General features: G+C 48.1%; 2 protein-coding genes across 2 annotated transcripts in view; both read right to left on the reverse strand.

Annotated features, from left to right (window-relative positions):
* Window positions 1-7073, reverse strand: part of GNAS (GNAS complex locus) — a 71764-nt gene extending 64691 nt beyond the window's left edge. Inside the window, exon 1 of the mRNA XM_012511793.2 lies at window positions 5908-7073. Within this exon, the coding sequence (XP_012367247.2) occupies window positions 5908-5950 (43 nt within the window). The 5' untranslated portion in view covers window positions 5951-7073. The remainder of the gene's footprint in view (window positions 1-5907) is intronic.
* LOC115830355 (neuroendocrine secretory protein 55) lies at window positions 5950-7090 on the reverse strand. Its single transcript, XM_030825860.1, has one exon. The coding sequence runs from the start codon at window positions 6682-6684 to the stop codon at window positions 5950-5952; it is 735 nt and encodes a 244-aa protein (XP_030681720.1). The 5' UTR covers window positions 6685-7090.
* Window positions 7091-15086: the final 7996 nt, after the last annotated feature.

Genomic DNA, 15086 nt, shown 5'->3' on the forward strand with positions numbered 1-15086 from the left:
AATGGTATATTTCACCTTCTAGAACAACCTCAATTACCCAGAGCAAATTTTCCTAATGAAATCTAATTGAGACAGCGACATAAGCCAGGACACTCAGAAACCAGCTCTCACATGGGGTTGGGGGGAGAAGAAACGTGGTCTTCTGCTGGCTGCCAGTCTTTGGCCTGTGCCCTTGGACCCCTCAAGTTTGAGAGTGGGGACCTTGAAGACCAACCTTGCTGTGAACCAAAACCCAAGGCTTTAGCCTTGGAGCTAGACAGCTAGATTTCTAGGTGTTAAATCTTTCTCTTTGAGTGTAGCAATTGAAGTACTTGTATGAAAACTCCACACCTATGAAATTGGAATTTTTGGACCAGGTCTGTAAGAAACTCTCAGGGGGACAGTGATGTTAATGGTGTTGAATCTGTGAGCCTCATTGGTAGCCCTCCAATGCCATATTTGGCTTTTAAAAATGCACTTCCTGATGTTGAGCTGAAGTCTGTCCCTTGATGCACCTGGTTCTGACCCCCTCAGCCACCAGATACTTGAAGCTGCCCTCAACCTTTCTCTCTTGAAGACTCTCTTCATTCCTTCAAACAACTTTCTTTATAATCCCCAAATTTCCTGGCTTTGTGACCCCCTTCCCCATTTCTAAATCTTTTCTGCTCCTTCCCAGGGGTTCTCTTGTCTACCCACATCTTCCTTTTTTCTGCGATCCCTCAAATTCTTCTTTTCCTTTTGTCTTCCTTAAATCTCTCCCCACTTTACTGTCACCACTTACCCTCTGTCCCTGCTGCCTGGGTTTATGTTGGCCTTTCTCATAGCCATGTGCCCTGCTAATTTGTAACATACTTACCCTAAAATAAACACAAAAAATAAACACACAGGCCATGCCCAGTGGGAGCTGGGAATGCAGCCTCCCCATTTCTACCCGGGAATAGTTGCAGGCGGAGTCCTGCCTCTGCTGGCTGAGCACTGTCAACAGGTGATGGTGGCCCCGCATTGCAGGCTCTTGGCCTTGGGAGAACTAAGTCACTAGGCTGTTTATTCTGGCTTCTCTGCCCTGTGAATTAATGGCCACTAGTGCTTGGACCAGCATAGCTACTGGAGGCGTTTGAAAAAACTCATGAGATTTTTAAACAAGGGAAAGAAAACAAATACCAGTAAAAAATTGATGCCCCCCCACCCCCCACGTATGGCCTTTTGATATGTAAGAAAGAAATTATAAAACGAAAATGGGTGCTAAATCACTTAATTTGACAGAACTAGATTTTTGTTGTTTTTTTTTGTTTTGTTTTGTTTTGTTTTAAATATTTGCTTTGTTTATCCCATGCATGTGTGATGGAGGCAAAATTGGTTTTGGGGGATGCAGTGTGCAAAAAAGTCTTAGCTGTGACAAGGTCCTGCAGTACATAAACAAATAACGGGGTATAGCTATATGTCTGTGGTATTAAAATGTCATGGGGAGGGGCAAATAAGAAACATGTCTGAAGAAGCTAAGAGGGGAGTGATCATGAAAAAAAACAAAGGTTGAGAAAACTGGCTTATCTCAAATAGCTGTAGCTTCGATACCATTTTTTTCAGGTCTAGCTTAACCAGAACACTTAAAACTGTTACCAAAAAACTTTCAACAACACTTGTGGTCCCTTAACCAATGTTCCTATCAGTCTGCCATCTCCCACAGTAGTTAGCCTCTCCAAGCTGCAGTACTAGGTCAGTACTTGCAACCATGCTGCCTGCTCCTGCTCTGAAAAGCTTGTTCTTAGACACCAAGGTCAGGGACAGAAGGTGGGGAACACACACACACACATAAAACACACACTAAATACGACTCTCAGGATGGCTAAATGTTTCCAGTTTAGGGAAAGGACACAGTGGAATTCTGCATTCTCTAAACTGCCTTTTGAGACCATTTTGCAACCAACTGTAAAGCAGATTTGACAAAATTTACATGAAACCAACACAAAACAGATTTCTTCATAGCTGGTGCTTTTTTTGTTTTTCGGGTTTTTTTTTTTGTTTGTTTGTTTTTGAGATGGAGTCTCACACTGTAGGCCGGGCTGGAGTGCAATGGCGCGATACCTAGCTGGTGCTTTTTATTTGATCAGCTTTTGAAGTTTTTTGGGAGTTCCATTAGGGTTAAAATCACTAGTATAGTGTCAAATTGGACAACCCCAGGCTTCTTAAGCTAATCAGTCTAGACATTTGGAGCTGAAAGGGATAAATAGGATCATCTCATTCAGCGACCTCATTTTAGAAGAAACTGAGGCAGAGGGGTGTTGAGTCTGACCTAAGGTCACTTGACCATGGCTAGAAGCAACCTGGGCTGCTAGCCCCGGGCCTTTCATCTTAGATGCCACTGCTCCAGTTTGGGACATCAAGTTATAGGAAATAGAGTCATTAGTGTCAAAACCCCACAACAGAACAAGAAATTCCATCTCTCATTCTTGAACGTGGGGATTAACGATGTCATTTGAGCATCTCATCCCTCTGCTGGGTGATTTTTTAGAGAAGAGCAGCAGTTGAGCCGGCACATGACATCACTGGCCTGGAAGCTTAATTTTATGTTAATGATTTGGTTTTTGTGATAGGTCACCTTCGAGTTGAGACATGCTTTACTCACACCATGGTTTCTGCTCAGTTTCCTCTCAAAAGCTTCCCTCTTCTTGAAGAGCAGTATAATAATAACTAATAATTGAGGTAAATCCATGTAGATTATTAAAAAACCAAAAAACATCATTCTTACCAACACTGAAGTTTCAGCTTTCTTCCTCTTTAACCTTCTACACAGCTGCAGAAAATGAAGGCCGAAGTGTAAGCAACTCCAGGTGAGAAAGGCTTGCAGTGCATTAAAGAAACACCTCAAAACAATCCCAAACTGTAACATTTCTAATTCCTGAATTCTCATGAACATAAAGAGTTTTGTTTGCAAAACTTTAAACCTATATCAGGTTGTCCCCACACAATATTGGAACATTGCAACATAAATTCCCAGCTCAAATAAGTTCAGTTACAAGAGTACCTTTGGGTCGTCCTCCCCTCCCCCACAAAAGCAAATTTCCATTAAGCAAATGATTAATGTAGTAAAGGAAAGAACTTCAATATTGGGGGCATATCATCATGTTTAACTAGCTTTATTCTCCTGCTCCTCCTCCTCCCTCACCCTCCATTTGAAATATTAAAAGTGGCTGGTAATTCACCTATGTGGTTAATGGTGAATTGTGGTTAATGTGGTTAATCTGCTATTTCTTGAGAGCATATCCTCACCCCACAGACCTCACCTATGTAAAAGGGGCAAGTGGGCCTATTCAAATGCTAACCCCAGTTGAGCAGGGTGAGACAAAGGGCCAGCTGGGAGACTAGTGAATTGGGAATGCTTGGGGAACTTGCTAGAAATGACTCTGGAAAAGGAAGGTAGCTGAATACGTTTCTCAGGCAGAAAGAAGGTTTGCTAAGTCTATATAGCAAAATCCTGTCTTCTCAGGGAGGGTCATAGGTGCTTTCCCCGGGGGTCGGTATAGCTCTCGGGGGTCGGTATAGCTCTCAGTTGCTTTATATGGTCTGCACTGGCTTTTCCACCCTTGAATCAGGGTGTAGAGGGAAGCTGGGGGAGGGGAATTGAGCGGGGGAGAGAGTGTGCCGGTAGGTAACAGGTTTTCACAATTGGGCTGTAATGCAGATGGCGAGGCAGTTTGTGGAAGACTGTCTGAAAGACTGTGTGTGTTACTAGATTGCCCCTCCTCACTACATGTGAACATGGTACATTGCTTACAGTTCAGGAAACCTCCCTGTGTTGGGCTTCTGTTTAAAAAACAGCAAGATGGGTGTGAGGTGTGGGCTCGACACGGAGGGCTTTTAAAAAACTTGTTTATTCATCCTGCAACAAGGCAACATGCTCATTTCTCTAATGAATAAACCTAGCTCTGTGGGAAAACGGGTCTCCCAGACTACCCAGTGTGAAGATAGCTCCCACACTTGAAACGCACACCAAAAAAATTCAACACAATCCCTGGTTTCTCTTGCTTGTCCCTAGAGACCTTTTGCTTGGTGAACTCAGGCTGAGACATTACCAGAGGAAAAACTGAACACTTAATGTCACAGAACGCAACACACCGTCATTGTTTACATTAAGTAGGAATTTCGATTTAGGCGCAAGCCAAAAGCGGGGCACGCCTAGCCCTTCCGCAGCCTCCAAACTTCTGAGACTAACATTGCTGTCGCAGAAAACCACTTGCAAATAAACTGGCTTATCCGTATTTATTAGGGAAGACCACAAAGGCATCCAACCACAGTTTGCGCTGCAGCCCGGCAGAACCAAGTCTTGGGCGCCGCGACGCCTTTCCTACGGAATCGGTCCTGGAAGGAAGACCATTTAAGGTATTTTCCTTCTATCATCATCCTTTTCTTAGGAGTTAAGAACCTGACCGTCATTCATCTCAAGCCCTCAAAACGCTTTACTATTCCTCCAAATCATTGTCATCCGAATAATTCAAGCCGGCGCAAAACGAGACACGCACACCAGGGAAAAAAAAAAAAAAAGCAATTTCCAAGTCGGATGAGATTTTTTAAAGACATTTCACTTATCGGTCTTTCCTCCCAGGACTGGCGAGGAGAGCACGCCTTCCCTTCTGAAGGTGCGTTACCAGATTGCGGCCGTTTTTCTGCTGGGTCATCAGAGCAGATTCCCCTCCAGGTTACAGATTCTAAACTTAACTCCACCCGAGCTGAAAATGGCCGGAGCACGCCGCCTCGCCTCCCCTCCCCAAGGCTGCCGAAGCCGCCGGCCCCTGCCTCCTTTTCGACTGATCGTCCAAGGACTGGCGCCGGATCCAACACCTTTCCCCAGCTCTGTGCGTACCGCGCTCTTTGGAAACGAATTGTAAGTTATCCTGATGTTAGACGCGACACCCCTCTCCAGCCTTTCCTTGTTCCGCTTTACCTTTCCGCTTGCGACCATCTCTAGGGCCTCCAGAGGTCCTGCGCAAACAGCCCAGGACGTCTCCTGCTAAGCCGCATGCAGCCTGGCCACTCGACCAGCTGCGCCAAAAGCTTGGCAATACCCCGACGTGACCATGCCTGTGCGTTCAACCCTGGTAGCCCATAGGGGCACCCCCAAGGGTCCCCTTACCTCCTCTACCTTTCCCCCAAGTACTTTCCCTTAACCGCCCGCCGCCGGGAGAGGTCAGCTCCGGCGCGCGCGGGCAGGTGCGCAAGCTCTTTGAGGCGGTCTCTGTCCCGCGAGCGCCGGGAGGCGGGCTGTAGCGGCCAAGGCAGGCGCGCGGCAGCGGGGGGCACTGGCGCGGAGGTCCCGCGGCTTAATTGTCAGCTCTGGGACCTGGGCTCCCGGCTCTGAGCTGCTTAGGCGCCGCGCGCGCGTGACTTCCCTCCCGGGTGGTCAGTCTCCAGAGTTCTCGCCCATTCCGTTCTGATTACTTTCCACGCATTTCAACAGTGTCTCTACAGCGCGGCTGCTCTCACATCGTGAAAGTTGGCGCGCGCACCTCCGAACCACATTTTGGACACCTGAGAAGGCCAACTTATTTGAGACTAGTCTTTCTAGGAGGAAGAAAAGCGCGCAAAACAAGTGACTTACCGATGCCGTTTGGGTGTGCAGCTCCAAATCTGTGGTGCGTTCGGGATTCAGTCGCGTAGCCGGGGCACCAGCTCCGAGACCTCAGGTTGTCTCCAGCGGGACGCACGGGGTGCGCCCCGCCGTCCAACAAGCCTTTGGCCACCAGGGCGCCCCTGGCATCCTGGGAAGTTTGGGGGAGCCCTCGCCGCCTCACCCTGACCCCCGGTCCCGGGCTGGCCAGCTGAGCCTCGTCTCTTCCCACTCGCCCCTAACCTGCCTTTCCTTCTCACCTCCTTTCCGCCCGCGCCGCTCCCACACCGCCCTCAGGCTCCCCAGTTTAGCGGTGGGCAACTAACCTGAATCCATGAAAACAAGGAGAATCTGGACGGCGTCCTCCATTAGTGACGCCGGATGGGGATGGGTCCCTTTTTGGAAGGGGACTCCGGGGACGCGTCACGGCGGGTGGGCTTCTTCGGCTTGCAGCGGCGCCGCTGCTTCTCCTCCTTGGGCTTCTTAGACTCTTCGGGGTCCCTTGGATCTTTGTCCTCGGGCTTGAGCTCCTCCCCTTCTCTGGGGCTCTGGGGCTCCTGAGTGCTGGGCGGCGCGCGATTTGGGGAGGCGTCGGGGCTTCGCAACTTGAGAGCGTGCAGACGCTGGGTGAGGGACTGGCCGAAGGTGGAGTGCTTGGGCACCACCGGGCCGCGCTCGTCTTCCGGCTCGGTCTCGGGCTCAGTGGTGGGGGCGGTCTCAGGCTCGGTCTCGAAGTCGGTCTCGGACTCGATTTCGGACTCGGTCTCGCTCTCGGTCTGGTAGTCGAACTCTTCCTCGTACTCTAGGCACTCGGGGAGGGACAGCTCAAGGTCTGCCTCCTCGTGCTCGTAGTCAGATTCCGATTCGGGGGACTCAGGGAATACCTGGGCGCCGGAGCGGTGGTGGGCGTTAAGGAAGCTCCGGCGTTGGGCAGCCGCGCGCTGCTGGGCACGGGCGTTGGAGGTGGCAAGGGCGCGGAGGAGCGCGATGGAGCAGGAGAGCCAGAGGAGCGCGGTGGCTGCCCGGCGGCCTATGGGCGGGCACAGGTCGTTGTAATTATGGCGAGCTCGGCGCCACTGCTGAGCCCGGGACCTCCGATCCATCCTCTTAGGCGCACACCGAGAAGCCGGCCTGCCCTCTGGCTCTGCAGAGAGCGGCTCCGAAGCGCATTGGCTGCTGGAGCCGGGAAAGGTACACCCTGTGAGGTGAGAAGCTGGCCCGGAGGTCCCAGCCTCACCTCCTGTGAGAAGAAAAAGGGAAGCACCTACCTTCCTGACCACTTAAGAACTTTCTAAAGCTCCGCGCCTTGCTTGCCTCTCTGAGCAAGAAGAAGGGATGGGAAAAAAAGGGGAAAGTTCTGTCTCCTCCCGGGCTCCTCTCGCTGAGTCTTAGATTCCGCAGCCTAAGACTCGAGAGAGGTGCCTCCGCCAGTCCTCTTGCCTGGGAGAGGACAGAGGAGACTGAGGCGAGGAGGGATGGGCAGTGAGGTTCTGCGAAGTTGCGCGCCCGGACTTCTGCCGGGCATGTGCAGTAAGGAGGTGGGGGCCACCTCCCCGCGAGCTGCGCGGTGGCGCCGAGCCTGTGGCGCAGACCCTAGTGGGCCGGCAGGTGGCAGGAGGGAACTTTGTTTGAAAGGATTTGGGCGAAGCGATGGGCGGGGAGCCTGGCGGGTGGCAAGGAGCAAGCGGCAAGCTAGCCCCAGTACTTGGGCAGGTGGGCGCAGGCTCCCGTGGGGTCGTGCCCCTCCCCAGTTTCCCCAGTTATTGGTGAAATAAACACAGCCTGGGAGCAGCTAAAAACCCAGAACTCCAAATAGCAAATATTCAGGGGAATGAGGGTCTATACACGAGTATTAAGACCCTAGCATTTTCCAATGGCTTAATAGTTTGAGGATGGTAACTTCGGGCAGCCATTAATCATGAAACTACCTTTAGCAGATCTGTTACAGTGACTAATTAGAGAAGTTTCCAAAAAATACGTGCCCAAACAGTCTGAATTGGCTAATTACCTCATCTTCTTCAACAAGGGCCCCCACGGTTGAGGTAGTAGTTTGCAAGTCTGCAAGCCCATCTGAGGACTGCCCTGAGCTCGATTGAGCTGAGAAGGTGGTGCTGGAAATGGACTGGAGCTGAGAGCATGGGTAAAGGGAAGTCTTTCCTGCGATCTCAGTTCACACAACCACTTCTCTCCTGCGGGGCAGTTCAGGGTGACACGGGATCCTCACTGGAGGCCCCTTACAGCTATTTCCTAGATAAGTTTTTTTTTTTTTTTTGAGACAGAATCTCCCTCTGTCACCCAAGCTGGAGTGCACTGATGTGATCTTGGGTCACTGCAACCTCTGCCTCCTGGCTTCAAGAGATTCTCCTACCTAAGTCTCCTGAGTAGCTGGGATTACAGGTGTGCACCACTACACTCGGCTAATTTTTGTAGTTTTAGTAGAGAGGGGATTTTGCCATATTGGCCAGGCTGGTTTCAAACTCCTGACCTCAAGTGATCCGCCCGCCTCGGCCTCCCAAAGTGCTGGAATTACGGGCGTGAGCCACCGTGCCCGGCTCCTAGCTAGGTTTTTAACAAAGGTAACTCAGCAATGCTCATTGGGTGCCTTGCATGTGCCAAGCTGTGTTTTAGGTGCCGAAGGTAGAGTAGTGAACAACAAAAACAACGAAAGTATTGTATTAAGGAAAGGATATTTTGGATTAATTTGCTGTTAATCAGGAGATTGAATCAGTCAGAATCCCTCTGTACCCACCAACGTTGTTTAATCTAGCTTGAATTCCACATGAGAAAATGATTGGATCAGGGCTAGGGGGCGGCCAGACACCACTAGATTGTGTTGTTGAACTCTGCAAGGCTGAAGACTTGGAGTAAATAGTGCCGCTCTTTCTTGGCCCTAGAAAATCAAATGATGGCCTACGGGAAGAGATCCCTGCAGTGGGAGCTAACCTGGCTGCTGCTTTTGGAGCGTGCATGTCTTCAGTCTGGCCCTCCATGATGATTATGGAGTGCCTTTTTGGCCATAGTGACAAGTCCAAAGGTGGAAACAACTCAGAGCAAAGCCATCATCCTAGAATCCATGGGAGTATCAAGAAGGTTGTTTCACTTAGGACACATGTCACGGGTTGTGTCCTTTTCTCCTTCTTGAGTCAGTATGGGGAATCTTTAAAAAAGAGGCTCTACCACTGGGTGGCCCACCAGGCCCTCCTGGTACTGGTACTTCTGCCTGGTGTCTGAAGAGTCAGTCAGGTACCCACAGCCATTCTCACCGTGATGGAACTTAACCTCACACCTTCAACACCACACCTGTATTAAAGCCACCAAGTGCCGAGTTCATACCCCAGTGAGAGACCAGCAACTGCTTTGGCTGTGCTGAGGTTTTCCTTTCTGCATCTTGGCTGTGTCTAGCTTGTATCTTGCACTCTGTGTTAGTTTGTAGCATTAAAATAGTGATTGGGCTGGGCATGGTGGCTCTCACCTATAATCCCAGCACTTTGGGAGGCCGAGGCGGGTGGGTCACTTGAGGCCAGGAGTTCGAGACCAGCCTGACCAACATGGTGAAACCCCGTCTCTACTAAAAATACAAAAATTAGCCAGGCGTGTTGACACACGCCTGTAGTTCCAGCTACTCGGGTGGCTGAGCCACAAGAATTGCTTGAACCTGGGAGGTTAGTCTGATAAAGTAGGATTGATTTGTCAAACCCCACAAAAGGACAAATGTCTATGTTCCAGTTGTGCCCTGCTCTACCACTTTTCCTGTGGAACTGCAAGGGTTTTATTATCACAGGTGCCTGCATGGCTGTAGTCACTGTGTGGATATTATCATGGGACACTGGACAGGGGCATTTAGAGCTGTATATTTCAACTCCTGATCTCTGCCTCTCAGTCCTGACTAATGGGGCACGATTCTAGAGGGTCTGCCTACACTGACCCACCCACTTTATTTCTTCTAATTAGCACAGCTCCATCGACAGCATATGGAACAGAAATATATTATCAAGCTGATATCAGGGCACGTTGGGGGAAAAATCAGGAATATATGGGTGCTAGTAAATGCCCTTTGAATGGAAACTAATGTCAGCTGTCAGCAATGAGGTGGATTATGATTCTTTAGTGTACATAAGAAAGTACTTCATTCTTCAGATGGAGTGCTTTTATGCCTATAAAGGAGATGGCAGCCCAGAGCTGATTCACTAATATAGATACACTGAGATTGCCTGCATTATTAAAAAATGTGCATTACATAATACATATTTTTGGACTAGATTCTGCATTAGCAATGCGTTTTCTTTGCAAGATGCATTTTAATCAGCAAACAAACATTTAACAAAACACTGCATTTTTGAGCCCCAGTCCTGTGTAGTTACAAATACATCTTAGTGTACATTCACCACAGCCTCTGGGAGGAAGGAGCGGGGGACTGCACTGAGATGCCATTCCATCTCACACTTAGTGCCGAGGTCGAGCAAATGGAGCCGTACGGAAGATGCTCTTTAAAATGCATTACGTGCATGACTTTAAAAATGCTTGCTGCAGAGTGAATTTCAAAAAGGAGCAAGTGGGCGATGAACGACCTCTGTTGTTACCAGGCTAAGGAACAAGGGGCTCTGTCTGTCTGCCTGCCGGTAAATAAAGTATGGGCATATATCACTTCCAGGGCTCTGCTGGAGGGAGGCTCCTAAACCAGTTGGACAGGAAAGTGCAGTTCCCAGCTCACTACAGTATCATACAGTAAGCTTCTGATTCGGATAAATTGTGAAGAATATTATCTTTAGCTCCTTAAAGGATTTTCATGTGGAAGAGGCCTTAAGATTTATTATATATGGCTCTGGAGGGCAAAATTAGAACCTATCGGTGGTAGTTGTAGCAGAAAGCCTTCAGCACAACCCAAAGAAGAATCTGACATGGAGTGGGCTGTCAGAAAGTTGGCACTTTGTCAGAAGCAATGTGAAGTCAAAGGACAGGTGACCACACACTGGAGATGTTTTTCATGGTGTGCGTGAGCGAGTGGGGTTGGAACTTGGTGCCCACAACAGTCTTACCAGGTTAGCCTCTGATTCCATTGAAGGCCCCTGTAGGCTGTGGGAGAAGGGTTTGGGGGCTCTACTGATGGACACGATCCTCCCCCCTCTACTTTTTACTATTTTGGAAGCATTGAAAGTGCAAGTGGCTCAGTGACAGGAAGGAATGTTGCGGTGGCAGTTTTAAGACAGGGCAAACAGATGTGTGCGATGGATCCAGTGGCCCGTGGAGGAGCTTTCCTCACCAAGGCAGGGCGTGGAGGCTCTTTGCTCCACAACTCACCGCTTGTTGAAGCAAAGAAATTAGTCAAGTCCATCTGTTAATTACATTGGTTCTCTTTGCCTCCTCTCCTGGAGCTGTCTCGGAAATTACAAATGAAATTGGCTATTTAGCAATCATAAATTGAGCCACTTCTATGATCAAGACACTATTCCGGGCATTGTGGGGAGATCGAAGTAATTGAGGATGAGCAATTCCTGCCATCCAACAACACACACATTGATGTGAAGTGCCCCCAAATATTAAAACCAGATTGCTGACAGGTGTAGAGTAATACATTCCAGCCCAGATAGACAGGGAGGGAAGTTGAGTAACTGGTTAGAATCAGAGGTACAGTTCATCTTGTGATTTTCAGAAAGAGATGAGTCTTTACCTAGTCTGACTCTGAGATTTTCTTTTGATTTTTAAAAGCCCATGAGAATTGCTTTCAATCCACTTGTTTCTAACCATGTGTCTACCGTGTGCAAAGCCATGTGCTAGTGGCCCTGGGGGAGACAGATGAATCATGGGTTCTCAGAAGGCTTGCAGGCTATTGTCAGGGGTCCCATAGACATCAACGCATTTTCCAAGATGAAACTCAAGATAATGGATTGGTTCTGCCCTGCCTGGTGAGTGGGTATAATCACTCTTGAAGATATTTTTTGGATAATCATTGGAAAGGACTATTTTTGGAGATGAAGAGCTTTTCAAACTTTCCTTTGGATAGAAATGAATTCAGGGAGCTTGCAGCACTCCCCACCCCTCACTGTGGCAATCAGCCAGTAAGGCTCAACCCCGCCGAGAATTTGGTATTGGCCCCTCCTGCCTGTTCCCCAGAGAGGACCAGGTACAATGCAGAAGCATTTGGCTCGGTTCTCTAGGGTGCTATTTTGCTGCTATTCAGACTGCACTGATAGCAATTGGCTCTCACCAGTAGAAATGGTGAAAACCTCGAGCTCCTGATTTTGAGATTTGGGGGGAATGCCATCTAGAGCTAAAAGCAGACAATAGAGGGAAATAATCACCTTTTCACATGGCTGGTTTCTGTCCAGGCCATTGTTGGGATTACAATACTGTATTTGTGCCATTCGTTTTTAAAGGGAGTGGGATCAGAAAGGAGCCTTCGTTTTGTGCATAGAGATTGCTCGAGCTGTCTTCCCAGGAGCTCCCTTACTTTCTCTTCACTTCGTGCTCTGTTGAGCTTCTCCTACTGATACAGTGCCTAGCTCCCTCTCTCTCCCTCTGCCACAGGAGGAGCAATTTCTAGACTCTTGATCCAATGGGAAGCATCTAGAAGCCTCCTTGCTCAGGCAAAGCATCAGTACCCAAGAGGGGTACAGGCCTCTTGGACGTGGTGTCTCATTTCTCTGCCGTGGCCCTGGAGCTTGGCATTCTGTGTTCTCCGGTTCAGCCCCTGGACTCTGACACCCTGCCTTGCTTCGTCCTGAGCTCCGGCTGTCTGCCCGGCCGGACCTACACTGAGCTTGTCTGGTTCTTTCCTGCAGCCAGCTGAGACATCATTGTCCCAGGACACCCCCAGTCTACGTGGTTCTGACCCCAGATGTCCACCTCTGCCCTGCCCACCAGCAGCCACGCCAGCCAGTGAGCTGTAGGTGAAAACACTGCTGATTGCAAAGGACCACTCAACTGTCAGGAAAGCTCTCAGCTCATAGCTTTGTCTTTTGTCCAGCTGTCCTGGACATCCTATCTTTCCTCTAGCCCCTAGCCCTGACAGAGAGCCTCAAAGTTGTTTTCGTCTTATCTGCTGAGGATCTGACTCACCCCATCAGACTTTTGGGAGGGAGAGAGCGAGCGTGCCTCGAGCCCAGAGGGGAGAAACCCTTAGTGGTGTCACGGTTTAGGCACACGCTCATAGAAATCCTTGCAGCTCGAGCTCTTCAAAATATGATTAGACCAATTTTACATGTCTAGTCACTGAGGCTGCAGTAGATTGGGACTATTTCTATATGTGCAAAGTGAAGTGGATAATTGAGGCAATTATCTTCAGGCAAATGAATCTGGGCACTGTAATCAGTCCATCCTGATAACTGGGGAGAAATCGGCGTCATTCACTGTAGCATTGCTTTGCGTTAAAGAGAATTCTAAGATATTTGTTTGTTATTTTCGCTTGGCTTCATTTTTCTAAAAGACAGTCCAGTGAAGATGAGGTCCTGCCTCATGCTGGTGTTAGGATGTGTGGCCCCCTTAGGTCTCAGTCAGGTGTGTGTGGGGTTGGTCTGGATGGGTTGATAATCAGATCAGTGCCCTAGCAGGGTGCATCCTTGGCTTCCTTGTGGTGGATACTTGGTTTCCACATCAGGGTTTTCTTTCCACTTCTTCCTTCCTTGTGTATGGGAACCCTGAGGTGTTGGATGGGTTGGTCTAGAAGGTCACCTCCACTGCTAGGATGGTAGGATTCCTAATAGGGCCCATGAGTGACATACATTGTGCATGATAAAATATCATGGAGCCAGGAGAATGAAAGAAGGGCCTGTTGACATCAGAAATGAGAACGCCCTGGAGGCTGGTGATTTCTTCTGGACCCCCTCTTCCCCATCCATTGTTTCAGCTAAAAGTCGTCACAAATTGGGAGTCCTTCCCTTTACTGGTCTAGAAGTTCCCTCAGGAAGCAGCCGTCACTTCTCTCCCAGCTCTTCACTGAGGAGGGAGGGAAGAGGAGCAAGAGAAGACTTTCTGGTCTTCCAAATAGCAGATTTGGTTTCAGGCATGTGAGGAGCCACATATAAAAAGAAAAGGCATTGAGGCATGTGAGATTTGACTTAAGTGGAGGAGATCCTCGCCCTTAAGCAATAATCTGTGTATTTAGGGAGCCCACGGCCCAGCAAGAAGTCCAGCAGTACCTCCTGAGTGCCTGGGCACCTGGTGGAGATGGTGCAGGGTCCCTGGCAAAAGAGCCTCTGGAACAGGAGTTGTAGCCGCCAGCCTGTGTCACACACTCACACTCGCAATTAGAGGACAACGGGAATTTAATTAACTGCCAAAGTGTGCTTTTGACCGTAAGCATTCTAGGAATGAGGTGCTGTGTGGGGCTTGAGATGATCCTTGGAAAATACTTAAGGGGAGGCTTGTTTTACGCTGTCAGGAAATCTTCATCTTGTCACTTTGTAAATTTCTGACCTTGCTCAGTTAGTTAGAAAAACAAAAACAAAAGCTTCCTGTCCACAACTGAGATAAGAGAGTTTTGCAAGACATCTCTCTGTCCTCGGAGCGTTGTGGCCTTCTGTGGGTTCTGTAGTTTTAATTGCTAGTGGTTTCATTCCTGCTCAGTTAGTGAAATTGTGGCATTTTCCCAGCATCTTAGCGTGACTGCTCTACAGCCTTAACAATGATGATTTTAGACTATATTTTAAGATCTGCTGGGGCAAATGCCTTCTCACTGCATAGTATCTCAGCATTCTCTGATGTTTTGTCCATTTATTTTTCTATATGAATTTAAGAACCATTTTTATCAAGTTTTATAAATGACCTTGGTGATATTTTGACTGGAATGGCGTTCAATTTATAAATTAAGTTGGGAAATATTGTCATCTTTTCTGCATTTAGTCTTAAGCCAGAAGTATGGCCTCTCAATCTGTTCAGGTCACTATTTCTCTCATTAAGGATTTGTGTTTTCTTCATGTAATTTTAATATATCCTATGTGAGTTTGATATATGAATATATATCATATATTTCCCAAGTATTTGATGCTTTTGTTGCATTGTGAGTGGGCTCTTTTTTTTTAATTATATTTTCAGGCCTCTTATTATGTATTTATAGAAATGGTATTGATTTTTGTACGTTTTTCTCATCTTCTGCCACTTTCAGAATTGGTTGGTTTATGAAGCAACCAGCAGCCTACTCAGGCAAACACTCAGAGAAGGTTTCTAGAGGATTTGGTAAAAGAGACTCCCTGATCAGGGAAAGAGTTGAACTAAGTCAGCGCTTCCCAAATGCCAGTCCACAGTGAAATGAGAAAATGAAAGATGTTGTAGTGGGGCTTTCATCAAGCTAAATTTATTCAGGGGAGGGACTTTTGATTTTGATTCTTGATTTTGAGGCTATATAAGCTTCCTGTCTTTTAGAATTTTAATGTCATTTCTTTCTAGAAGGATTGTCGATGATAATTAGGGGTTTTGTTTTGCTTTAAGATTTTAGAGTCTTTGAAAATAAATAAATCAGAAATGCTTGTAATGAATGAATGAATAAATAAAACTGCCTGAATTCTACCCT

This window comes from Nomascus leucogenys, chromosome 13 (assembly GCF_006542625.1).
Source record: "Nomascus leucogenys isolate Asia chromosome 13, Asia_NLE_v1, whole genome shotgun sequence".
NCBI classification, from domain to species: Eukaryota; Metazoa; Chordata; class Mammalia; order Primates; family Hylobatidae; genus Nomascus; species Nomascus leucogenys.

Excerpts from the sequence above, each read along its gene's own strand:
- LOC115830355 (XM_030825860.1), bottom strand. The coding sequence starts at position 6,684 with ATGGATCGGAGGTCCCGGGCTCAGCAGTGGCGCCGAGCTCGCCATAAT.